At 42.4% G+C, this 27,353-nt stretch overlaps 1 protein-coding gene across 1 annotated transcript in view; it reads right to left on the reverse strand.

Annotated features, from left to right (window-relative positions):
- Positions 1 to 780: 780 nt before the first annotated feature.
- ITGB8 (integrin subunit beta 8) overlaps positions 781 to 27,353 on the reverse strand; it is a 185,301-nt gene continuing 158,728 nt past the window's right edge. The window contains exons 11-14 of the mRNA XM_077491249.1: positions 15,515 to 15,737; positions 13,440 to 13,543; positions 5,930 to 6,090; positions 781 to 3,130 (exon numbers count right to left, since the gene is read on the reverse strand). Of these exons, the coding sequence (XP_077347375.1) occupies positions 2,987 to 3,130; positions 5,930 to 6,090; positions 13,440 to 13,543; positions 15,515 to 15,737 (632 nt within the window). The 3' untranslated portion in view covers positions 781 to 2,986. The remainder of the gene's footprint in view (positions 3,131 to 5,929; positions 6,091 to 13,439; positions 13,544 to 15,514; positions 15,738 to 27,353) is intronic.

Consider the following 27,353-nt stretch of genomic DNA (forward strand, 5'->3'; position numbering starts at 1 on the left):
ATAGGAAATGTGTAAGCCCTTGTACACACGGTCGGACATTTCGAAAACCAAATCCGTCGGACTACGTTCAGGCTAGTAGCCAATAGCTTTGGTCTAGGAATTTGATCTGAGCATGCGTGGCACTTTGTCCGATCGGAAATTCTCTACACATGATCGGACAAAGTCCGATCGGAGCATGTTGTCAGAAAATTTTATAGACAAGTTGGAAAACTTGGTCCGTCGGATACTCCGATGGAAACAGTCCGACGGAGCCCACACACTGTCGGATTATCCGACAACACGGTCCTATCGGACATTGTCCATCGGAATATCCGACCGTGTGTACAAGGGCTTACTGACAGGATCATCAGGAGAAAAAAGAAAAAAACGAAAAAATATGAAATTATTACAACCACTATAGTAAAGGACTGGTGAACTGCAATATATTCAATTTTTGTTTTTGGGTTTAGATTGTGCAAGCTGGTGTAACATGACAACTGAGACCAAGCAATTAGTTAAAATTCACCTTTACAGGTTAATTCAAATTGCCCTGGAGCCCTAATTCTCTTAAATTAAGCACAAATACATTTTGGAGGAAGTTTGAATGTTGTTAAACTAATACTGTATTGATAAGAGAAATTCACAAATACCTATGTATATAGTCTAATGGATAGTGCCGGGACAAGGCAATCTAGAATCCAGGGCAAACATGGGAAATTGAGCCTATCCCAAGATGTATGATTGTGTATCCCCCCAAAAAAAAAAAAAAAAGTGATCACTGATCTGCATGTTTCATTCCCCCCCCCCCCCCAGTACAAATCCCTCCTGGCACAAATCTTTGCCCCTTCAGCTCAAATCATCTCCCAATACAAATTTATCCAAAGCACTACTCCAAGCACAACCCCCCAAATATCTCCTCCTAGAACAATTCTTACCCCCTGCCACCTCCCCCCAAATTCCCCCTCCCAACACGAATTCCCTCCCCCAAGCTCTTCATGGTGCCCCCCGACCACATGATACCATAGTGTCCAGGGCAGCTGGCTCTCCTGCCCACCCCGTGTCCCAGCCCTGCTAATGAATATACCAGTTAATAAGTAGATTTTCTGGTTATGAGAAGCAATATTTTCAGAGCGGACTTCCTATCTTTAGCAACTTGTGTTCAGTCTAGTCTAGCTGATTATAGTTCATTGTGACAATGTTTAAAGCTGAAGTCTAGATATGATTTTTTGCATAGTTACATTTGTCCAGTTTGGAAAAAAGTAAGTATGCATCTCATAGCTATGGGCTGCTGTGGAAGGTGACAATCACTGAAGCAGGTGCTGCTACTACAGTGATAGTTAAAAATTTCCTGAGTCCTATGACTGGATGAGGTGGAGAGGCAGGCGCATTGACATCACAATTTCTACTATGTCCAATCAGAGAATGCCTGGTATTCACTGAAAAAAATCAAGGTGTTTTGTAAATTACAAAAGTGTGATCACCAAGCAGAAGGGAGGCCACACGGCACAGGACCCAGTGACTACTACAGTTATTGTCACTTTCCACTGCAATTCCTCGGGTATGAGATATGCATACTTACATTGGACAAAGCTGGACCAATGTAACTATGGAATAAAGATCACACCTACACTACAGCTTTAAAGTAGTGCTCCACCCAAAAGGGGAAGCTCCACTTATTTGCCCCCCCCCCACATTTGGCACCTTTGGCACCTTTTGGGGGGTACCTGGTTTTGACAGATTCCCTGCTCCCACTTCTGGCTGATCACGCCACAGAAAAATCAGTTCATTCCACCTCCTCCTTCCCCTGTCACCGGGTCATTCACAAAGCGCAGCATGCTTCGTGCGTGCACAGTAGGGAACCGACTGTGAAGTCACAAGGTTTCACTGACGGTTTCTCTTAGTGAAGATGGTGGCGGGCACACCCAAAAGCCGACTGAAAAATTGGCTGGGGCGAAGACATGCGTCCTAATATTAAAAGTCAGCAGCTACAGTATTTGTAGCTATTTACTTTTTTCTGAAGGAACCTGGAGCTCCGCTTTAGGTACAGTTATGATTTGTAAATGAATTGGAGCTTTCTAACCATACTTTTAAGGGTGTTATTGCATCTTTAAATACTGTATTTCGTTTTCCTTGGTCATTTAATTGAATTGTAAATGTGGGGTAGGTGTAGCTGCACCATATGTGAATAAATTTGTCAACTGCAGTTGTGAACTACATATTTATATAAATGTAAACTCACTTTTTTTTTAATTTAAACTAAAGTCACGTTTTAGGTTACTTTTATCACCCATCCTGGGTGAAAGTCTTTAGCACTCTATAAAATAATCGTTCCATGTTGTCTTCATAACATATAAAAAAGTGAAAAGGCTAAAAAAACCTTCTCAGTGAGTGCACTTAAAAAATGAGAACGCCGCTGCTTTCAGGAGAGCTGAGACTGGTATTATTACTCAATTTCTGTTCCCATTCTTCCTTTCTAAACTTGCCTCTCAAAAAGAGGAGAGAACTGAAACTGGCATAGTTCAAAGAACTGCAATGGAAGAATGGGGACTAGGAAACCAGTGATATAACCACATTGGTCACAGAAAAATCACTCTGCCTAAAACATTTCAAATGAGTTCCCCTTTAAATTTTCACTAAAGTGTAATCAGTGCTTTGTATAAAAAAATATAAAAAGAAAAAAAAAATTATAAAGTGCTACATTCAAACAATGTACCATACAGTAGTAATGCACATAAATCTGTTAGAGCAGCTAAGATGATAAAAAAAACAATTGCTATTTAGCTATGCAATATTGTAAGTCAGTTCTAGGAGTATCAGATCTACCAAACAATTCACAAATTTGTAAAACACGACATTGTGAAAACTGACCGCTGCATATTACTGATAGGAACTTCACAGCCTGTTCTTTGCAGAGACTTGGTTTACTGTTGTACTGAAAAACACTGCTCGGTTACGGAAGCCTTCCACATGATTGTAACAGTGCAGCTTGTCAGTAGATTGAGATCACCTAATACATGTGTGTCTTTTCTTCAAACTTGTACTTTAATGCTTCATGTACCGCCAGGCTTCCATTGCTGATAAGAATGTCTTCTGGTTTCTCCCGGGTGTAGGTTACTGTACTTGAGTATCCATTGTGCAAACTATTTTTATCCTAAGAAAAAAAGCCAATATTACTAATTTTAGGAACATTAAACATGTTTAAATTAGAATTTCAGATATGGATTTTATTGTATAGTTACATTGGTTCAGCTCGGAGTATGCATATGTCATGCCTGTGGGACTGCCGCGGAAGTGGAGAGTCACTGTAGTAGTCACCTGTTCCACAGTGATTGCTGCAGTATTCCAGGTCCCAATGCTGAACAGCTTTTCAGCTGCATAGTACCCACAGGGGGTCACCTGCATAGCACGGCTGCCATTTACAGAACACATTGCATTTTTGTCAATGAATACAAGGAGTTCTATGATCGAACGAGGTGGAGAGGCGGGGCAGAGTCATCGCCACCTCATCCAGTCAAAGAACTCTTTGCACTGGTTGAGAAGAATGCAAGATGTTCTGTGAACAGAGTGAATAACCCATTGTAGGAACTTGGAAGATAGCAGCAATCACTGTATTAGCAGCATTTAGTGTTTCTCTACTTCCACAGTGGCCCCACAGGTATATCATATACATACTAACATTGGTTCAAGCTGAACCAATGTAACTATGCAATGAAATCCACACATGGGATTCGGCTTTAATCTAATCTATATTTATTGTACTTCCTGGTCCACATCTTCACATCTCCTGGTCCACTTTACATCTAACGGTCAGCCCATTCTAAAGAAACTTCCACTAAAAACGTTTTACTTTGATTGGAGGAAAATTGAGGCAAGCTTCAGGGTTGGCAAACCTCTTCCCTGAGTCTCTCCTGCTTTTGTCAGCATTGATTTTAAAGTGTATGACTTTTTTCGTTTGTCTGTGTCCTGTTAAGATTTCCTTTCACATCCTCTGTCAAAGACACAACAGTAAGTGAAAGGAAATCTCCCAGTTGCCCTGGAATAGGCACTTCCATTGACAGAAACACCCTCAACTGTTGTTCTGGTGACTACTGTAATTTTTCTGATTTCCCATCACTTTCTGTCTTCAATAACAATGGTTACCAGGACAAAGGGAGGGTACATTTACACAGTAGCAGCACAAACCGCCATCAAAAATTGACAGGGGCTCTAAACTTTCCCTACTCTATCCAAAACTAAAGAAGAGTTTTGTCTGTGCATACACTTTATTAGACACTCCTCTGACATTTCAGATAGAAACCATAAGCCCCTGTACACACGGTCGGAGATTTCAACAACCAAATCCGTTGGATTTTGTCCGTCGGATCTTGTCCGAAACTGTTGCATACACACGGTCGGACAAAGTTGTCGAAAAATCAGATCTTTCAGAACGTGATGACGTAATTTCGTTACGATGGGACTACATTCAGGCTAGTAGCCAATAGCTTTGATGTAGGAATTTGATCTGAGCATGCGTGGCACTTGGTCCGATCAAATTTCTCTACACATGATCGGAGTATGTCCGATGGGCCCAGTTGGTCGGGAAATATTTCCAACAAGGTGGAAAATTGGGTCCGACAGATATTCCCACGGAATCAGTCCAATGCATACCACACACAGTCGGATTATCCAACAACACGGTCCGATAGGACACATTCCGACGGATTCTCCGACCGTGTGTACAAGGGCTAAGAGTACTGTCGTTTGAACATTTTGAGAGATCTGAATCTAAATCCTGGCGGTATCTGGTAATAGTTAGTGACATTTAACTGGAATTATTCTGTAAAGTTGAAGATGATTTGTAGTCTGTCCAATGTACTTCTTCAGCTCTAGTGAGTGTCCGAAATATACCACAGAACCAACACTTGATTCAATAACCATGGAAAGGCAGATGTTTTTGTCTAAAGATGGGAGGTATAAAAATTGTCAACCAAACTAGTTCTAGTTACATAGTCCCATTCTTGGTGTCAGGAAGGCTTCATAAATATAAATCCCTTGATTTTAATGGCTGAAGATATGAATTTTGTCAAAACACTGGTGTAGAGATGTTAAAACAGCATTATATGTAGAAAACAGATGGTACTACTAGATATACACTGACCTGGACAAATAGGAACCTTCACAGACAACTCCTAGAAATATACATTTAAAGATTGGCTATGATAAAAAGACTAAAATCTGCCAGAGTGATTTTTTTATTTATTATCAATTATGATACTGCATCAGTACTCATCCTAAATTAAATGAACAGCCTACGTGAAAATCCTTAACTGAAGATCTTAGATCATATGTTGGTCTATCCCATTCAACAAATTCATCTAAGGCCAGACCAGTAGTGGACAACTCGTTTTTTAAAGGTCTTAAATACAGCTCATTCATCTTCTGCATAATTATACTGATAATTATCAGACTGGACAACAGCCATTAAATACTTCCGCCCTTGGTGCTGCCATTTTACATTTAACCTCTTTCTGCCCAGCCCCAGTATCTGAACAAGATCTTTATGCCTGTGGGTTGAAATGACCAGCCAATCACTTGTCCACTGTTATTGTGAGTGAGTGTCTACAATTGTCCCTATCCCTGTACATTGCACAGTCACATCGGTCCCTACCCTCAAGGATCCAACAATACAAGGTCCCCATTCATATATAGTCGGTGCTGCTGGTTCCTGATCATTAGCAGTGAGCATGCTCTCAGCACAGAAAGCTTTGCCACCCATGGATGCATATGTGAGGTGTGTGATCATTAAATTCCACCCACTTTGCTGCTTCATGTATGCATTACATGCGCAGCAAGAGGTTAAATGCTGCCTTCTGTATTCCAACCAAAACTGCTTGGAGAATTACAATACAAATAATGGCACAATCACAACGATTAAATACATGTATTTTACATTCTCTTCATGAATACTTACCTTCATTGATGTTGGCACCTTGTAACTGGATGAAGAGGTGCTTTTGTTATCACCTTGCAGGATAATAACTCTTATTATAAGTACAATGAGAAAACCAAGCAAGAAGGTTGCAGTAAAAATGATAAAAAATATCTTTAGGTTCCACGGGTCTGAGAAGTATTCTGTTGGAAAATAATACAAGGATTAAGAATAAGAGCATCAATTGTCCATGTCGATTTTAGTTTTAAATGTATTCCATATGGTCCATGTACTTTAGATGTTACTCTGTTTTTAAGATAATGAACACTGCTTTGTCAGGAAAAACCTGCCTCTCTGCTCACTCCTTTAATTAAGGCCAAGGTAATCTTAAACCTCTACAATGTAGGTTTGAATGTTGTAGCAGATTTGTTTTAGTAATAGATATAACCAATCTTACGCTCTAGAAAAAGCTGACACTCTTGAGCATACGGTTGATTTTTAGGCAAAACGTACAGAAAAATGTTGGTGCTCAAGAGAGCATTTGCATCATCAATTTCAATTACTATAGAATTGTAAATACCGGTAAATGTTAAAGCCCAACTCCAGCTTCCTAAATAAACATTTGCCATTACAATAGCACACCCATAGAAGCTCCATCACATCACAGCCACTCACTTCTGGGTTGAATGATACTCAGTAATATTATTATTTAAACCACTTCGTGTGAACTCAGATTGTCATTTCTGGGCTAGTTTTATTATGCAGCTTAGGCTCACATAGAATGATGACCCAAATCACAAATCCCACTGCAAGCTCTGTTCTCTCAGCACTTAGGTTTGCCCACAGCTAATTTCAGAAAAGAGGAAGAGTGACCCTTGCTCATCAGCTGACTGTTTGGACGACACCTGGAATTAAAATGGAATTCCAGTCATACCTTAAAGGGTTTGTTATCCCAACGCTTCCTATTCCTGATATGTGCCTGCTGTACCTTGTACTTGTGTGAGAAAGTATCCTTTTCTCTTTGTACTGCTTCCTTTTTGTCAAATCCCTGCTGTTCCCACTAGTGCCTTTGCTTTCCATAATAACAAATGACCACACTAAGCAGGAGAGCACATCATGGTCAGCTATGCTGGGAACTTAGTATGCTCTCCTCCAATGATCACACTTGTCCTGACACGCCCCTGCGCCACAGCCATTCACTGGCAAATTCAGTGTGCTGCTGATTCTCCTTCCCCCAGGTCTTATGCAGCTGAGAACCGAGGGAATGTAATCACTTATTAAAAAAGGGAAAAAGGTATTTATAATGTTTTTTTTTTGTATATATATATCTATACAAGAATGTTTTGCCTTTCATTTCTATTCTAAACGGAATGGGTTGTTTTTCAAAGTGATCGTTTACAATCACTTTAACTAAGCCTAAATCTATTCCCACACACATTCTAAGACTATTCTATCGACTCTGCAAAAGAAAATATGCCTACACCTATCTATTCTGAAGTCACTCCAGTCCAGTCATATTCTATTTACCCTGTATAGGAAAATATGCCTATACTTACCGGAAGCCATTCCGATCACATGACGGCTTCCAGCACCAGCTTCAGTGTAGAGGGGGCACAACTGACAGCACCTGCCCCATAGTAAGACTATGGGTGGCGTTGTTGCCTCCCCTCTACACTGAAGCAGGTGCTAGAAGCCGTCATGTGATCGGAATGGCTTCCAGTAAGTATAGGCATATTTTCCAATACAGAGTAAATAGAATAATCTTAGAATGGGGGTGAGAGTAGATTTAGGCTTAGTTAGAGTTTGACTGGAATGTCACTTTAAGGCATGTATGATTGTATTTGTTTAGAATTGTGCTTTAACCATTGCAGACCCTATACTGTACATATACGGTGGCAAGGCGGTACCTAGTATGTGATCCTGCACTTCCAGGTCTGGGGCCCATGCGCATGCAGGAGCTGATTGTTGGGTACGGCAGACTCGGTATCCGCCGTCGCCCACTGATGCTTTGGTAGACTGGCAGAACAGCGATCTGCCTAAGTAAGCATAGCAGATCGCCATTCTGTGACTACAGAAGACTTGGATCCTGTGTCTCTGCTAAGCAGGGGCATCGATCCATTCCTTCTCCTAGTACAAGCACCTCCCCCACAGTAGTTAAGCACTGTACTTTGATCGTCCCTGATGTTAACCCCTTTCCAGAAAGTGTCATTAGTACAGTGACAGTGCATATTCTTTAGCACTGATCACTGTATTTGTGTCACTGGTCCCCAAAGAGTGTCACTTTCTGGAGCTTATGTGGTTAACATGTTTAAAAGACCTGTAGTAAAAACCATGTTTGAATTGCTATTTGCTTACATATCCCAAAATGCTAACCATTGGCTTAAAAAAGAGCCTAGCCCAGTTGAACAACCCTTAGCCTAAAGCTGAGGGACTGCACTGCCTGTTCTTCCCTTTTGTGTGTGTGTGGGATCATTGTCTGACTTTACTACCTAAAAACCAACCCAAGACTGCCTGCCCCAGAAAGGATTTCAGGGGTTCTTTTTGGTAAAATGTCTTGGCCATGAGACAGCTAGAGTCTTGATTGACCAATCCAAGAATTTAGCAAGCAATATTTATAGCACAGGCAAATGTGAGTGTAGAAAACCCACACAGATGCAAGAAGCAAGGGTAATGCCGTGTACACAAGGTCGGACATTCCCACGACAAAATCCTTCCGATTTTTTCAGACGGATTTTGGCCCAAACATGTTTTGCATACACACAGTCGCACAAAGTTGTCAGATAATCCGATCGTTCAGAACGCGGTGACATAGAACGCGTACGATGGGACTATAAAGAGGGCAGTAGCCAATAGCTTTTGTCTTGTAATTTATTCTGAGCATGGGTGGCACTTTGTCTGTCAGAATTGTCTACACATGATTGGAATTTAAACAATCGGATTTTGTTGTTGGAAAATTTTAGATCCTGCTCTCAAACTTTGTGTGTTGGAAAGCCCGACGGAAAAAGTCAGATGGAGCCCACACACGATCGGATTTTCTGACCACAAGATCCGATCGCACGTTTTCCGTTCGGAAAGTCTGACCGCGTGTACAGGACATTACAGTTCTGTCAAGGCAGTGGATACCTATTTACAAAACCTAAAAACAAAATAACAGTCAGGCTACCTATTTCAGGAATTTTCATAAAATAAAAATGCACCAACAATTTGCAGAACAGCAGCTACTTCACACAATACATTTCTTAGGAGAACAGTACATTTTGATGTGAACAAGGCAGGGTTGGGATGATAACAACATAACCTTGACATTCCAGTGACTTAATTCTGAGGCAAGCTGTGAAATATGTTTTTCTATACAGCAATAAAAGCTACCTTGTCCATTGCCAAGAGTGCATAAACTCTGCAGACAGGGGATGTACACGCCGTGGCCATTAAAACAGAAATCCTGCCCTCACAGCAGAAGTGGGTTCAGCTATATATTTGCAACTTTATGTCTAGAATGGCTTTGCGCGTGAACAGATTAATGAGGATGGCTTTAAAGTGTGACCTAAAAGACTTTAAAAACATAGGCGCTTGTGCGACAAGAATGGGTTCAAACCTTTCTAAGGCTTTAGTGTTAGTATGCATTTACAACATGTATAAGCAGCATCTAGAACATGCAATGAACCTGAATGTAAAACAATTCATCAAAATGTATATGAGAACAACCCCAACAATTGAAAGAAAAACAGTTATAGAGGAAACTGAATATTCAGTCAATTATTATAACTGAAAAGATTTACATATTACCTCTCTTATTATATACAGTCGTGCTCAAAAGTTTGCATACCCTGGTAGAAATTGCGAAATTTTGGCATTAATATTTGAAATATGACCGATCATGCCAAAAAACTGTCTTTTATTTAAGGATAGCAATCACATGAAGCCATTTATTATCACATAGCTTCTTCCCGTGGGGGCACTCACCAAAGAGGAGGAGCCAGGAGCACCACCGGGGGACCCCAGAAGATGAGGATTGGTGCTGCTCTGTGCATTACCATTGCACAGAGCAGGAAAGTATAACATGTTTTTTTTATTTTAAAGGAAAAATACTAGGGCTGTTACTGATTAAAATATTCGTGTTCGATGAATCGTTTTTTTTTTTAAATTGATTAATCGACTAATTTCGATTAATTATAACGCACATACCGATCCAACCATTTTTAGCTGATCTCCTTGCATTGGAACTCTTCATTAGTAAGTGGTAAGTGTGGTATACACTATATACAATCACCCGACAGTGATTCGTTTCCACAATCCATGACTTAACTTCACAGTTCAGACAAATAGGTTTTAAATTAAAACTGTAGCACTGTGCAAGTAATTTTTTTACACAGTAGCGTGACAATCCCTCCACCTCCGGTCTAACTAATCACTCTCACCTTATGGCATGGACCCCTGTGCAAACAGGTGGTCATGCAAGCGGGTATCAAAAGGGTTAACACAGACTATAAACTTCTCTCACGTCTCCTTAGATCTCAGCAAGGACGCCAGGTCATGGGTAGAAAGAAAAGATCTAAGTGCTCACCGCTTAAGTATAAGATTTAATTTTTGTTTTCAAACACAAACTACTCACATAAAGATGATAAAAACACAGCATGTAAAGCCGACAATCGTGTTAGTTCCGTAGGGCAGCAGCGGGTGACGTCATGCATAGTTTCTCCCCCGTACGCGTTATGTTCAATCAGAACTTCAATGTCACCGGACTCCTCCCCCTTCCCTTTATCAGATGGAGGCACTTGGGGAAGGGGGGAGGAGTTTAATGACGTCGATGTCACCGGATCTCCAACGGAACTCTTTTGATCGATCAAAAAAATTAATCGATTAATCGAAGAATTATTCTTTAATTTCCACAGCCCTAAAAGATACCTGAAGGTTTAATGTCATTTTAATTCCCCATCTAACTATATATAGTTAATGTTCATTTTCCAAAACAATGTAATCACATGACTAAAGTTATATAACTGGTGACCAAATAAATCATTTTAGTTCTGCTGGCAGGGCTGGTTTTACTGGCGTTCCACAGCACCTCTGGGAAAATGTTCTTCAGTATACTTAGATTACAGTAAGTAGCTTTTTAATGAAAAATCAACAGTTGTCAGAGACTCAAAGCTTTGAAGCAAAAGGGTCAGCATTAATTGCCCAGCAACTAACATTTAGTTGAGCTCGGTAATGGAAGCATTGGTGAAGATCCTTGTGTGATCCATTTCCAGGACTTGGGGGGGCAGTTTAAATATACACTATAGAGATAGCCTTCTAAAGATACTGAGAGCTGAAAGTTGTTGTTGTCGTTGACTTGTTAGATTGTAATTACTTCTTCTAACTCCCCTGACTTCCTAAACATAATAGAATGTTGCTAATAAACCAGAGGAGGAACAGTCTGTGCCTGATACCACAAGACCTTTTGATAACCTTAAAATATTTGAAATAATGAAATATTGTGTTGTTGTAAGGCTACAAATTAGCAGACACTCAGTTTATCAGACAGTGTGACCTTGCCATTGATGATGAACTTCGAGAACTTTGAAGTGTATACATAAGGTCTGGAAATCTTGAGACAGGACCATTTCTTAGGCTGCACAGCTGTCTTCATGTTAGGCAGCAGGTAAATAAACTTTGCTTTGTTGTCTCTATCTGATGGTGAATGTCAGAGTCATTCCTGATCTATCCCTGGCAAGCTGAAAATTCAGTAATGCACCATGGGACATGCAACAGTTTCCTATATTTTTGGCAAAAATATGTGTAAAGTTTTAGTTTTTCAAAATGATGAACATTTACTCGAACAGTCTAATTTTACTAAAAAAAAAAGGTTTTGGAACCCAAAAACTAACATGTTCAGGTCTATTCCAGTAGAACAAAAATCGTGAAACTTTAATAACCTACAGCAACCATTAAAAATGTATTTGATTGTAAGACTTTGGGGACGTGGCAATGGTAGACATTACTAAATTTATGGAAAGTAACATTTGAACAACATACTTATTTATTCCTAATTAATTTAAGCAATTTAGAGGAGGTCTTTACCAGTCCATCCAAAACTGATTGAACAGTGGTAAATGCTGGAGAGCCGGCAATTACAAATATCCCTTGGGGTCTCTACAGGAGAGATATTCCTGCTTGAGTTCCAGGCTCTGTACACTTGCTATGGCCATTATGAGGGGCTTTCATTCTCCTTGTTGGATTTTATTTTCTATAAGCAGAATACAGTATACATTTACATATGGAGAATGTGGAACCCAAAACTAACATTTTCAGGTCTATTCCAGAAAATGTTGTAAAACTGTAATAACCTAAGCAACCATTCAAAAATAATTTTTGATTGTCAGACTTTGGGGAAGAGGCAATAGTAGACATTACTAAATTATCCAGTTTACCCATGGATGCAGGTGGGCTGAATCACCATGTATATCCAATCACCTGCAAAGGTGTGCAGCAAGACATATACTGGACCCTGATGCCACGTACACACGACCAGACTTTCCGTCAGAAAAGGTCCAACGGTCTTCTAGACGGAGTTCCGACAGACTTTCTATGGAGTTCCGATGGACTTCCAAACAAACGGACTTACCCACACACGAACAGACCAAAGTCCATTCGTTTTGAACGTGATGACGTACGACAGGACTAGAAAAGGAAGTTCAATAGCCAGTAGCCGCCCTTGCGTCGTATTTGGTCCGTCGGACCAGCATACAGACGAACGGTTTTCCCAATAGAAATTGATTCCGTCGGACAGATTTGAAACATGCTCTATTTCTAGGTCCATCAGAATTTTTGAAGAAATAAGTCTGATGAAGCCCACACACGATCGTAATATCCGAAGGAATGATTCTGTCTGACCTTTTCTGCTGGAAAGTTTGGTCATGTGTACGTGGCATAACTCTTTCTACTGCGTTCTCCACAATATAAAATAAATTAAGGCACTGAGTTACAACCCTTCTCAAAATGGTGGTGGCTGGTGGTGGAGTTGGGAGCTCATGCAGTCCATGAGAAATCTAAGAAAATGATGTCTGATTCATTCTTTCGAGTAACAATAAAAGATAATATTAGTTTGACCGATCAGATATTGATTGCACCGACATCTGGTTTTATTCTTGTATTTTGATTATTTTTTCATCAAATTCTTTTTTTTTGTATGAGATCACAAAGACAGTTTCAGTATTGCTATATCAGAATAATGTAAGTGCTGTCAATTGCAAAATTTTGGTATAAAAAAAGTAGGTCTGCATTAAACACTTTAGAACCATGTCATGTTTAAAGTGATCCTGTTACCACAGTAAGAAATATAAAACAGCCTCTTATACAAGAAGCAGCTTAACCCATTCCTGTCCAGCTCTGGCATGCCTTTCACAGGCTTTGAAACCCTGCGGTGCAGGAAGGATGGTCAGTCATGTGACCACTGTGACTGGCTGTCACAGTGGTCACACGATCAGAAGCCAGTTCTGACAGTTACTGGTTGTTGGAGGGGACTGAAAGCTGTTTTTGACAGCTTGTATATTTAAAGTAGTAACCAACATACCTGAAGTCTGATCCATATAATACACCAGTGTGTTCCATTTGGTTTTGTGAGGATTCTTCGGATAAACAGTGAGGTTCAAAGAGTGTTGAGCTTGCTCACAATTCCTGTGTATTATACAACAAACATCACATTTATTTTTTTACTCCTTATTTGCATTCAAAGTAAACCTTTTTTTGAGAAAAGACCTAGACTGAGATTTCAACTGTCCTAGTTGTCTGGCTGTTATGTTGACCCAAATATTTTAGTACACTGACAAGTATTCAGGTCAGGAGTTGACCTTTTTTCTGACTTCATCAGCTTCATGCTGGTTCCATGTCAGTGACTGAGAGTACAGTCAAAGCTAGGTAATGAACATGTCCAAATGCAGCCTCCATTTTTCCCTCTTTTCAGGTTTTCTTTAACCACTTTACTGCGGCAGGTTGGCTTGTACAGGCACAATCACGTACCTATACATTGCAGCTTTCTTCTGGGTCCATGCACGCATTTGGAAGCTCAGGCTGCCATTCTCTGCAGCACAAGCTGATCAGTGGGTCCTGATCAACGATTTACTGATTGACTGAGCGAATGATAGAAGAGAGCCCTGTGTTGGTAAACAACACAAGGCTTTCAACAGACAGCATAGATGCGCCATTTTTTTTCTTCCTGCAAAGCAGGGTGTTAAAACTGGCACATGGCTTAGTGAAAACAGCACGCAGTACACACATTAACACTTGTTAGGCACACAGTTAACTCGTTGATCGACCTAGATGTTAACACCTTCCCAGCCAGTGTCATTAGTACAGTGAATAGGCACAAGATAAAAGGTATTGTAAACTACATTCTTCTGACTGCACTTCATGCCCACACACACATTGGTCTTTCCCAGTGTATTCCACCTCATGCACACACCTTGGTCTTTCCCCTGTATCCCACCTCCAGCACACACACAATGATCCTTCTCCTGTATTTAATCTCCAGCACAAACACATTGGTCTTTTTCCTTGCCACCTCTAGCACACATACATTGGTATTTTCCTTGTATACCACCGTATACCACCTCCAGCACACACATTGGTCTTTCCTCTGTAGTCCACATCCTGCACACACATATTGGTTTTTCTCCAACCTCCAGCACATACCGGTACATATTGATTATGTTCCTGTATTACACGTCTAGCACACACACATTGGTCTTTGCCAGCTCTGAACACATTCATTAGAGTTTCCCCTGCATCCCACCTCCAGCACACACTCTCCACTCCACTCTTTCTTCAGCAGAAACTATACAGTAAGTCTGCATTTACACTTTTCCACCACATCAATTACATATGGAACATTGTCCATGTTCTTTCCATAGACATTGTACACTGGCCTCAGGCACACAGTCCGGAGGTTCAACACTTAGTGGGCAATTTACTAAAGCTGGTGAACACAGAATCTGGTGCAGCTGTGCATAGTAACCAATCAGCTTTAAACTTCAGCTTGTTCAAATAAGCTTTGCCAATAAAACATACAAGCCGATTGGTTACTATGCACAGCTGCACCAGATTCTGTGTGCACCAGTTTTAGAAAATCTCCCCCTCGGAGTAAAACTCAGAGGTAAGTAGCTCATTACTTTCTATTGGGTAGTCCAGGCCAGTGTGTGTTAATATACACATACATTTTTCCCTGTATCCTGCCATCAGTACACACACATCACTCCCCTGAATCCATACCAGCAGTAAGATGTCCTCCAGCACACAGAGCTCTTTAGGGCAGTTTTAAACCAGTATGTGTATTAATCCATCAGTGGCCACCAGTGCATGCACATTAACCACTCAATTCAGCCATCACAGAGGCATTAACCCTTCAGTTGCCCAACTTATAATATAAACATTAACCTCATAGTGACCTGTCTGTAGTGTATCATCTTCTGCCCACTGTCATAACCTCAACACTCCTTATCTGCATATACTGTCCACTAACACACTTTTTTTTGTTACGTGTCCATGTTTTCGGGTTCTGTAACAAGCACAATTTTACTAGGACTTATAATATATTACACCTAACCCCTAAGAGAATGTTCCTGGAAAATCAGTTGATTATACAAACCGTACCAGTTGTCTGTACAGGTATTGCTACATTCAGAGCAGTATTGACACAAAGGCCCAAAGCTTCTGTCATCAGTGCATTCGCATTTTCCACATATGCAAGTTCCCCTCCCACTGCATAACAGTCCATTTATGTCCATACAGTGTTTCTTTGATGAGGAGCATTGACATCGGTCACCTTCCCAGCCATGAATGCATTTACAACTGCCATTTTCACAGTCCCCATTACCTGGTAAAAAGGAAAAAAATATATGTTTAGTGTTATACTCTTCTCAGACTTTCACATGACTTGTCACTTATGAAAAAAAATTAAACAAAGATCATCCTGTAAAATGAGCAGTGGATATTTACCTGTTCTACCTTACCTACCTGTATCTACCTTTAATTGCAGTGCTAAGGCTGTGCCCTCTAGTAGGTAGGGGTGTGTATCATGCACAGAATGAAGCAGGGGGCCAGACACCAAACAAGACCAGAAGTGTTGAGTAAGGATGGCCCCTGTTCGGTTCACACGAGAACTTTCAAACTAGGGTTGCACTGATACTAGTATCGGTATCGGTGCTGATACCGAGTATTTGTACAAGGTATCGGTACTCCTGCAAATGCGCCAATACCTGAAACCGATACTTTCAGGCTCGGTTCTTTGAGCTGTCAGTAGGTCTCCCCTGTTGACAGCTGAAGTGTTAAAGAAGTCCAGTAACTGGAGCTGTCAAAAAAAGCAGCCGGCAATGTTCATTAACATCATGGCTCAGCCGTTGAAACACTAAAATAAAAAGAAACATTTTTTTTTTTTTTTTAATCTTTCTGTTTCTTCATCTGCAGATCAAAGGGATGAACAAATGTTCCTCTGTTTAACCCATTATTAACCCTTAATTTACTCCAATCAGCCTTAATTAACTCCCTATTCTCTTCCATTTAATTATTTTCCTGCTTTTTTTTTTTTACGTCTATTTTATAAACGATAATTAAAACTTGTTTTTATTTGCTTTGTTAATGAATATTTTACAAATATATATTAACATATATTTACACAGTTCACATTAAAAAAGTGCAAAAATAAAAATAAAAAATCTATTTCATTTGTAAATAACTTTTCAATGCTTTGTACCATTGCTGACAGCTGAAGTAAAAACAAAAGAGTTGTGGTAGGTATCGGTAATGGGTATCGGAGAGTACTAAAAAAAGGTATCAGTACTTGTACTAAAAAAGGTATTGGTGCATCCCTATTTCGAACACTGCGAAAGTTCAGACTCGAATAACGAACCCCATTAAAGTCAATGGGACCCGAATGTCAAAAGTGCCCATTTTGAAGGCTTATATGTAGCTAATTGGGCATATAATAGTTACAGGGGTCCTGCCCTGGGGGACATGTATGAATAAAAAATTATTTTGTGAAAAACCTCATTTTTAAATGAGCAGTGATTTTTTGATTTTTAAAGTGAAAGCATAAAAATGAAAAATTCCTTCCAATATAGATTCCAGATCCAAAAAAGACTTAATCAGGGACATCGGCATCAGGAGCTTCATAGCTGGTAATCCAGGACTGATTCATTTTGATAAAAGTCAAACGGTCCACTAAGTCTGTGGACAGACGCGTTCTATGATCAGTAACGAAACCTCCTGCAGCACGGAATGCGCATTCTGAAAGCACGCTGGATGCAGGGCAGCCCAACAACTCAATAGCATCCTGGACAAGTTCAGGCCAGTTGTCTATTCTAATGACCCAGTAAGTCAGTGGATCGTCAGCTGGAAAACTCTCCATCTCTGTTTTGGCCCTCAAGGTAATCGTCCACCATGTGATGCAGACGCTGCCGATGGGATGTAGAAGCTGACAGCAATGGGCAGCGAGGACTAAAAAAATTCCAAAATGCCTCACTTAGGCAGATGCCTTCTTCAGTGGTCCTCTCTTGACCAACAGAAGACTCAAACTATGTTTTCTAAGACAATGTAACCTACTGGAGTCAGGAAAAACGTTCAATAAAATACTCTTTAACGTGTTCAAGAGATTTTATCTTCTGCACTCTCTGTGGGGATGTAATGAGTTCTGAAACCTTCCCCTTATAACGGTGGTCAAGGAGGGTTGCCAACCAGTAATCATTCTTCTCCTTTATGCCACGTATTCTTGGGACGTTCCTCAGGCTTTGAAGCATGAGGTTGCCCATGCGCCTAAAATTTGCAGAGGCTTGAGAAGCAGGCTCCTCGGGGTCACACAGGATGACAGCATCTGGAACTTCCTCCTCTCAGCCACGTACTACTCCCAAGGGTCCTGGGGTTTGAAAGCCATCGCTTACAGATTGACTCATGTCTTCCTCTTCTTCGAAGCCTATGAAAATGCCAGAATCCTCCTCCTCATCCTCCTCCCCTCTCTCTTCCTGTGTGTTCTGTGACATAGAATGATGGTGTCTGGACAAAGTGGGCCTTGAGAGGAAAGGAAGTCTTTCTCTTCTTTCTGCTGCTCTGTCTCCAGTGCCCTGTCCATATTGCCAAGCAGGGTCTGCTCCAGCAGGGACACGACAGGGATTGTGTCCAGGGGAGGGCTGACAGCCTTAGGCCTGGGGGGCAAGTCCAGTCAAGTGGCCCACTTTAACCCCCAATCAGTTCACTATCTATGCCCACCTGGTATTACAAGGTTACCCATGGCTAGTGGCCAGCAGAGCACTACAGGTCCATGGCCAGGTCCCAGCCCATGGGTTCTGCTCACCTCTGGGTCCTGCTGGCCACTGGCCATAGCCAGCTCCAAGCAAGACCAACAGGCAGTGGCGGTGCATCCATAAAGAGCGCAGGAGCGCCGCCCCCCGTCACTCGCTCTCTCACATAGATAGATTCATGCATTGCATGAATCTATCTATTGTTGCCGCTGCCGCCCCCTATTCATGTGCCTGGTCCCTTGTTGGGAGCCGTGCATATGAATTACAGCAGCGGGGTTCTTTGGAAATGCCTGATTAGAGCCATAGGCTCAAATAGGCTTCCTGATTAGAGCCATGGGAAAACAGCGGGCACACTGCTGTGCGTTCGCTGATTACTCATTGGTGTGTTAGAGAACCACATACATCGCTTTCCTAACACTGACTTGCCTCACAGCCAATCAGGTTGTTCAGGTCATGTTACCTGTCACCTGATTGGCTGAAACAGGCGCCGCTATTGGACACCTGACAAGAGGGGAGGATGGGAGAAGAAGTGCAGGAGACACATGAAGGACCCGCTCGTTGCTGTCACCTGTTGCCCCACAAGACAGGGTAAGTGCAGGGCAGAAGGCGAGCGGGCGGGGGCACACTGTCACACTGGCAGATTTTGGCACACTGGCAGCATTTGGCACACTGGCTGCGTTTGATTTGCACACTGGCTGCGTTTGGCACAGTGGCTGCGTTTGATGGCACAGTGGCTGCGTTTGATTTTTTTTTTTTCAAATTTCTTTCAGTTTGTTTGCACTCCCCCAAAATATTTTAGCACCAGCCGCCAACAGGCCATGATTAATTCCAGCAGGACCCACAGGGCATGGCCAGCTCCCAGCAGGACCTACAGGACATCATGTACTGTACCATTCCCGAGTCTTTTCTGCAGGTGATCCCTCTGTGTAGTGCGGGGACAAGGTCATCCAGTGCCCAGGCAAAGATAGCAAACTGCGTCCCCCCCAGGTGGAGGAGGGAATGGGGGTAATAGTGCCATAATGTTAGTGACATGCTGTGGGGTCACTGGAAGTAAAAAAAATGCTGCTGCATTGCTGTCAGTTTGAGAAGGACTGATTGATAACTATGTCAGTGCCATCCAGTGCACTGTGATAAAATGTAGCATTACTGTATTTTATTGCAGCTTACTGCACCACACCTCTGGACTGCACTGCAGTGTAAATGGGGCACATAGAGAACAGTTGTATTCTATGTGCTCTAGCAGTGACTGGTGTTTTTCCAGTGTGGAAAAATGGCAGTCACTGCACTAGTGTGAAAAAGCCCTGATTCAGTAGTATAAGTTAATGGAGAGTGAAGGGCTGCATGTGCTAGATGCATGATTCTGACAGAACTATTGTATTAGATAAAAGTAAGCTGGGACGGCGAGGGTGTCAGCCCAAGTACATCTGTGGAATGACCAGAGCTGAGAGGCTACAGTGATTTATATGAGGAGAGCAGAGGGCAGAATTACAAAACAGGAGAGAGGATAAAATGAATGGGAAAAGGATAAGTAGATTGGTGCAAGGAGCGTCTGACTTACCTACCGCAAGATTGTACCGGCCGGGAGAGATGAGTACACAGAGGGAGGGGGATGAAGCATGAGTAAAATTAGCCTGGATAAATGAAAGAAACTGAACAGAAACAAAAGTGATGTGTCCTGGAAGGAGAGCGAGGTTATAGGAGTGAAGAGGATTTGATACATTGCAGCCAGTAGGAACACAAAGCAGGTGCGGCTGCCTGGAACAGAGCAGCAGGAGAATGACAGCTTGAAGTTACTGGCTGGCTGGCCGGGCCCCCTGTGAAGTAATGAGTCTCCCTGCTGGGAGTTGGAGTTACTTGCTCAGTTCCCTCCAGTCTCTACCCATTGGACCACTTAAGTGTGGTCCGGACTACAACTCCCAGAATGCAGCGCAGCAGCAACACAGCCAATCGGCGGCCAACTTCCTAAAAAAAAAAAAATGTCAGCAGACAGCGGCTGTTATAAGTTAGACGGCCTGGGGGAAATTTCCACCCTGCCCCCCGGGCCAGCCCGCCCCTGATTGTGTCACTGATGCATGCACTGTCATGGCTCCTTGTGACCTCCTCAAATGGTGGCGATACAGTGCATGCATCCTTAATAATCAGCCATTGGCATGGGGAAAAAAAAGCTGAGACGGCCTGAGCCTGTCATTGTGCCGTATTCGCACAGGTACTCATTGATGACCCTCTGCTGCATGTATAGCCACTGCAGCATTGACAAAGTAGAGTTCCACCTGGTGGGCATGTCACAAATCAGGCGGTTTATGGGCAGGTGGATTTCCCGCTGAATTTAAGCCAACCGAGCACTGGCTGTGTATGATGCCTGATATGTTTACAGACTCTCCTGGCCAGCTTTAGCACATCTTGCAACCCTGGGTACGTATTTAGGAAACACTGTACCACCAAATTGAGGACAAGTGCCAGGCATGGTGCATGTGTCAATTTTCCCTGTCTAAAAACAGACAGGAGGTTCGAGCCATTATCGCATACCACCATTCCTGGCTCCAGCTGGCCTGGTGGGAACCACCTCTGGGCCTGTCCCTGCAGAGCTGCAAGAATCTGTGCTCCAGTGTGGTTCCTGTCCCCTAAAAACACCAGCTGAAGCACTGAATGGCACCTTTTAGCCTGACTCTGGGAATAGCCCTTTGAACGCTTAGGGGGTACCTGATGTTCATAGGACAATTCTGCAGAGTAGGGCATGGAGGTGGCAGAAGAGGAAGGGGTAGAGCTCACAGGTCTGGCATCATCACCATCAGCTGTATAGAGACTTGGGGGGGCACAACAATCTGCCCTGTCCTGCATCCTTTCGAGTTGCAAGCAGCGTTACCCAGTGTGCTGTGAACCAAATATATTGTCCCTGCTTGCTGGACCACGTGTCAGCAGTAAGGTGGATTTTATGGCTGACCGCCTTGCCCAATGAAGCCAGAACATTCCCTTGCACTTGATGGTAGAGAGATTGAACGGCCTTACGTGAAAAGTAGTATCGACTGGGAACCTGCCATTGTGGTTCAGCACATTGTGCGAATTCACGGAAGGTGGCAGAATCCACCAGGCTAAAAGGCAGAAGTTGGAGAGCCAACAGCTTTGACACGCTTGAATTTAGACGCTGGGCATGTGTGTGGCAGGGACTGTAATTTTTTTTTTTTTACGCTGCAGCAGATGAGGCAGAGAAATTGACTGGCTACAGTCTACAGCTGGTGGTGTGCTGCTGGCAGATGTGCTGCTAGGACCTGGGACACTCTGTGCAATACCATCATCCCTGTCGGTGAAGACTGCTAAGTGGTAATGACTCAGTATAGCAGGGGCAGACTGAAGTGGGTAAGGAGGAGGGACAGATTTGTGCCCTTTTGTGTGGCTTTTAGGTGCTCTTACAACAGGCTGAGTGGTTGGACGTTAGATGCCTTGTTAGGCATGTTGTACCCAAATGGTTGGTGTTTTGGCCACGTTTTATGTTCCTGAGACACAGTTTGCAGATAGCAACAGTGCAATCTGCTGCAGATGTGCTGAAAAAAGCCCAGGCAGCTGAGCTTTGGGGAGTGGGCCGGGAGATAACAGCTGCAGAATGTGATGGAATAGGGTGGCTGCTCTCTACTCTTTCTTGATGTCGGCCTCCTTGGGGTTGTGCTGCCTCACATTGAGTTTCCTCCTCTGCTCTATCTGGCATCCAAGTCGCATCAGTGACCTCATCATCATCATCTCGATCTCCTCCATCTTCATCATTACCACTGAGACAACTTGGCAATATGCTGCAGCTTGGGGAACATGAATGCCAATTTGTCTACCAGTGTTCCTCCCTCTCTCTAGGCTCATGTTCCCATCATCCTCAACCTCAGAACCAACATCTGAATCAGGTAATGGCTGGGCATCATCAAGGAGCAAGTAAGTGGCTGATGCTGTGGTCAAGTAACTCAGCTGACTCCTCAGTGGCTGATGTTGGGGCTATGGCAGGAATAGATGTGGACAAGGAGGCAGGTTTATTTACTCTGGCAACTGCAGGAGACTGCACAACTGTCTCTGCTTGCGTGACAGGGGATGAGGAGGATAAGGAAGGTGTACTTAAGAAGACAGGTTAGTATTCATTGTTTTTCTTTGCAGGTTAGCCTTTGCTTAACTTTTTTTTTCAGAAGTGACAGTTGCTTTAACAAAAATGATTGACCAAAATAGCTAATACATAGTCGTTAAATTAGAACTATTAAGAAATATTGACATTTAACTAAGCCCATGATATAGCCCAGGTGTTATTTGAAAGATGTTTAGAGATGTAATAGTAGGAGGCCGAGCTTGTTTCTCAGCAATTAAAATTGAAATACAGGAATTCAGCTTATTTGTAAAAAGTGAAGGCACACAATGTGTTAAGCCTAACAAGGTGCATGACACCTCCTACACTTTGTCCTCTATTATTTACATCTGACAGGTTTATAGAACTCCTGGGAGACAGCTATCACTGCAGTTCCGGGAACCTGACTGGACTTTCTGGTCTCAGTATCTTCAACAGTAGAGTCACTGCAGCTGCTATGCCCACCCTTCCTCTCCTCCCACCAAATCACAGAAGCCTCTGTATTATATGAACAAAATACAAAGGCTTCTTTGAATAGGCAGCAGAGAGGAGGGGCAGGTATAGCTGTTCTGTGTGCTTCTCTCCTCTCACAGCCAAGAGTGTATCCATAGCAGAGCCATACTCTTGTCAGATGTAAATAATAGAGATGAGTCCAGGAGGTGTCATGCACCTCACTGGACTCAACTCAGAGTGCCTTCACACAAGGAAGCTAAATTCTTGGAATTCAGCTGTAACTTTCTAAATGTCAGAGATTTTCCCAAAGATGTCTATGTCTTCAAGTCAAGGAGAAAGAAAGAGCATACTAACGGCCCTCTGTGTCACTGTGACAAGGATCTCCATGTCATCAGATGGCAAATAGGTGCTGGATGTTGAGTTCAATTTTTACTTTCACCCAGGAGCCACCAATATACCTATGCCTAATTGTTTTGAGGACCTAATTGAGTTTTGAGTTGAGTTGTACTTAAGTTATACTTAAAAGGGAGCCAAGGGAAATCAAGAAGGCATGAGAAACAACAGACCTAGATGACAGGCTTCATGTCTATGTGTACTAGCAGACTACTGTGGGCACCTCAAGTAATCTTGGAAGAAACTAACCAAGTTGGATATTTTTAGGCAGATACTATTGTATTCTTTGGAATTAGCTGTACCATGGATAAGCTGGCTCACATTCGCTTTCCTGTTCTCATTAACACAAACATGGACATTCATATGTTTCTCTCAAAATCTGCTTGTGTGTGTGTGTGTGTGTGCAGAGTCCAACTCTGCTCTAATGTCCATGACACTTTTAAGCATTGCTTTGGTTATTTTATAGTTCTTTCCACAATATAGTTTACAAGATTATTTGTAATTCATAAGCCAAAAAGACATTCCAGTGTAAACGATCCTGTTCAAGTGATGCCTAAAAAAAACATTTAAAATTTCTAATGTAATTCAGTGGTGTTTTTAATGGCTCCCCTGCAGAGGAGTTTGTGGTTAAAATAACAAACAGCACAAATCATTTACAATATATTTCTTAACTTTCTAAGTTTATGCCCTATCACACGCTGTGAATAACATACATGTTCACAGCCTAGATGAGTTTGGAGCAGGAGGGGAGCTGTGGACTCTATACACAGCCATAAAGAGGGAGTACTAATCAGCGAAGCATTGCATGCCTTCATTTCCTGAGAATATAGCTCAGAGTTATTATACAGGACAGTTCACATCTAACTCCTGACCTAATACCAGATGTACACTTTTGATAATACATAAAAGCTTGGGTGTTCCGATCTAAAGCACAAAAAGCATTGTTTAACCCACATTATGCAATAGGAACACTGCAGGAAGAATGAACAGCTAGAGTGCATGCATAATATATGTTTAATGGGCAATAATAATTACCCTACTTTACTGTACAGTTTTTAATCTCATGAGTTGTCGCTAAATATTTTTACTCCCACCCCCACCACAAAATATTGCAACAGGAACGACCAACCAATTACAGGACTGTTTTATTAGGTAGAATTCGAAATTTCCCTAGGCCCAACAATGTACCTAAACATGAAGCTTGGATAACTGTGCAGGGACGGACCTGTCAGAGCACCACTCTCCTCTATGGGGGATCGGATGAGGACGGACTATAGAGTCTGTCGTCACCCGATCCCATCCGCAGATGGATGGAAAAGTAGGTTTTTCCTCCGTCACACTTTTCCGGATCGGAGCGGGTTGGATGTCAGCGGACATGTCACCGCTGACATCCGACGCTCCATAGAGGTCTATGGCGTGTCCGTTCAGGTCTGCCTAAAAAACTGACAGACGGACCTGAATGGTCCATGTGAAAGAGGCCTAAAGAAGTGAGGAATTATAAGGTGCTATACTGGATTAAAAAAAAAAAAACGACATGTATATACAGTGTGTATGTGTGTTGAGTCAGCAAATCAGTGAGAACATAACTCCTAGGAATCTAGCAGGGCCCTCCGATTCCTCCTGTATTGAATTGTATTGTATTGTCTTGTCTGCCCTAACATTGTAAAGCACTACGCAAACTGTTGGCAATATATAGATCCTGTACATCAGGCATGTCCAAAGTCCGGCCCGCGGGCCAATTGCGGCCCACGGTCCGGTTTTGAACGGCCCGCCTGGTCTTTCTCAATTTATTGTGCTGCGGGATCAGGGCTGTCAGATCAGCCGATCCCCGGCACTGTGAGAAGCTCCGTGAGCTTCAAAAGTGAAAGTAAAGTGCAGAGGATTGTGCTGTGCTCTCTGCTTCTCCCTACAGTGCAGTACCCGGCTGAATGAGGAAGCTGCAAAGGTACTGTACTACAAGCTAGATTAGTGTTAAAAAGGCCTTTATTCATGTGTGTGTATGTATGTACGTGTATGCATGTGTCTGTATTTGTGTGCACATGTGTCTGTATGTGTGTGTGCACATGTGTCTGTATGTGTGTGTGTGCACATGTGTCTGTATGTGTATGTGTGTGTGTGCACACGTGTCTGTATGTGTGTGTGTGCACATGTGTCTGTATGTGTGTGTATGTGCACATGTGTATGTATGTATGTGTGTGTGCACATGTGTCTGTATGTGTGTGTGTGTGTACATGTGTCTGTATGTGTGTGTGTGTGTATGTGCACATGTGTATGTTTGTGTGTGCGCACATGTGTATGTTTGTGTGTGTGCACATGTGTCTGTATGTGTGTGTGTGTGTGCACATGTGTCTGTATGTGTGTGTGTGTGTGCACATGTGTCTGTATGTGTGTGTGTGTGCACATGTGTCTGTATGTGTGTGTGTGCACATGTGTCTGTATGTGTGTGTGTGCACATGTGTCTGTATGTGTGTGCACATGTGTCTGTATGTGTGTGTGCGCACATGTGTCTGTATGTGTGTGTGTGCACGTGTGTCTGTATGTGTGTGTGTGTGTGTGTGCACATGTGTCTGTGTGTGTGTGTGTGTGTGTGTGTGTGCGCACATGTGTCTGTATGTGTGTATGTGTGCACATGTGTCTGTGTGTGTGTGTGTCTGTGTGTGTGCACATGTGTCTGTGTGTGTGTGTGTCTGTGTGTGTGCACACATGTGTGTGTGTGTGTGTGTGTGTGTGTGTGTGTGTGTGTGTGCACATGTGTCTGTATGTATGTGTGTGTGTGTGCACATGTGTCTGTATGTGTGTGCACATGTGTCTGTGTGTGTGCACATGTGTCTGTGTGTGTGTGCACATGTGTCTGTGTGTGTGTGTATGTGTCTGTGTATGTGTGTGTGTGCACATGTGTCTGTATGTATGTGTGTGTGCACATGTGTCTGTGTGTGTGTGTGTATGTGTCTGTATGTGTGTGTGTGTGTGTGTGTGTGTGCACATGTGTCTGTATGTATTTCTGTATGTGTATGTGTATGCATGTGTCTGTATGTATATCTGTATGTGTATGTGTATGCATGTGTCTGTATGTATATCTGTATGTGTATGTGTATGCATGTGTCTGTATGTATATCTGTATGTGTATGTGTATGCATGTGTCTATATGTATGTCTGTATGTGTGTGTGTGTATATGTGTGTGTGCACATGTGTTTGCATATATGTCTGTATGTATGTGTATGCATGTGTCTGTATGTGTGCCTGCATTTGTGTGCTTGTGTGTATGTTACTTTTAATCCGGACCCCCCTCCCCCCATTCTTATACCATCAAAACTGCTTTTGTAGGGCTTGTGTGTGATATTAGCCAGGACTCCTGCTCCTCTGAAAAGCAATCCATGCACAGATCTCTTTGCAGAAGCATTTGAATGGCGGTAAAGAGGCATTATGTTGCCTCCTCACCACCTGTTTTAAGCCCGTAAATGCAACATCTGTGTGGCTGCGTACTGCGTGTAGGGCAGCCCATTCATTTCAATGGACTTCCCTACTCACAAAAATGCAGGGAAAGAAGTTCCCAAGCTTTTTATTTTTTTATTGCACTGCACCAAAAGCACCCTACATTTTCCAATGTGTGGGGTACCATTAAGAATTAACGGTACCCCCTAAAGTGCAGAGCATTCGTCTGTGTGTTGGGAACAAGCGCGACAAAGGCAAGAGAATTCTTGTTGGGCCATGTATTAGTGCTCTGATGGACACACTTAGACCGAATTTTCAATGGTTCAAAGAATGTCAGGCAAAATGGTCGGCCCTCAGGCATGTTCACTTCATCAAATCTGGCCCTCTTTGAAAAAAGTTTGGACACCCCTGCTGTACATTAAATAATAATAACAAGCAACCTATGATAAAAGTCATTGACGGCAGCTACGATTTTTGCTGCCAGGTATTTACAATATGATTATATGTTCTCTTGGTAAAATAAAGTCCCAGTAATCAGAGTACATTGTGTGGCTATTACCTTTGTGGGCTTTTCATCCACAGCGTGATTCGTTTTCAGAATCTCCTTTTGAAACCAAATATTACCCTGAGATACATTGCACTGATGAACAAAATATTGTAAATTACCCAACTTCTAAATATCTAGAAGCTTCAGGATACTCTGAAATCAAAAGTTTTACTTTACTTAGGATTTTTCCCAGAACAATCCTATGCAACTGATAATCCTCATCAAAAAATAAAAAATCAGCAAGCTTACTATCTCAAATGGTACAAGACAAGGCTGCCCGT

This window comes from Lithobates pipiens, unplaced genomic scaffold, assembly GCF_037356315.1.
Source record: "Lithobates pipiens isolate NorthernLeopardFrog02 unplaced genomic scaffold, aLitPip1_a1.2 Scaffold_19, whole genome shotgun sequence".
NCBI lineage: Eukaryota > Metazoa > Chordata > Amphibia > Anura > Ranidae > Lithobates > Lithobates pipiens.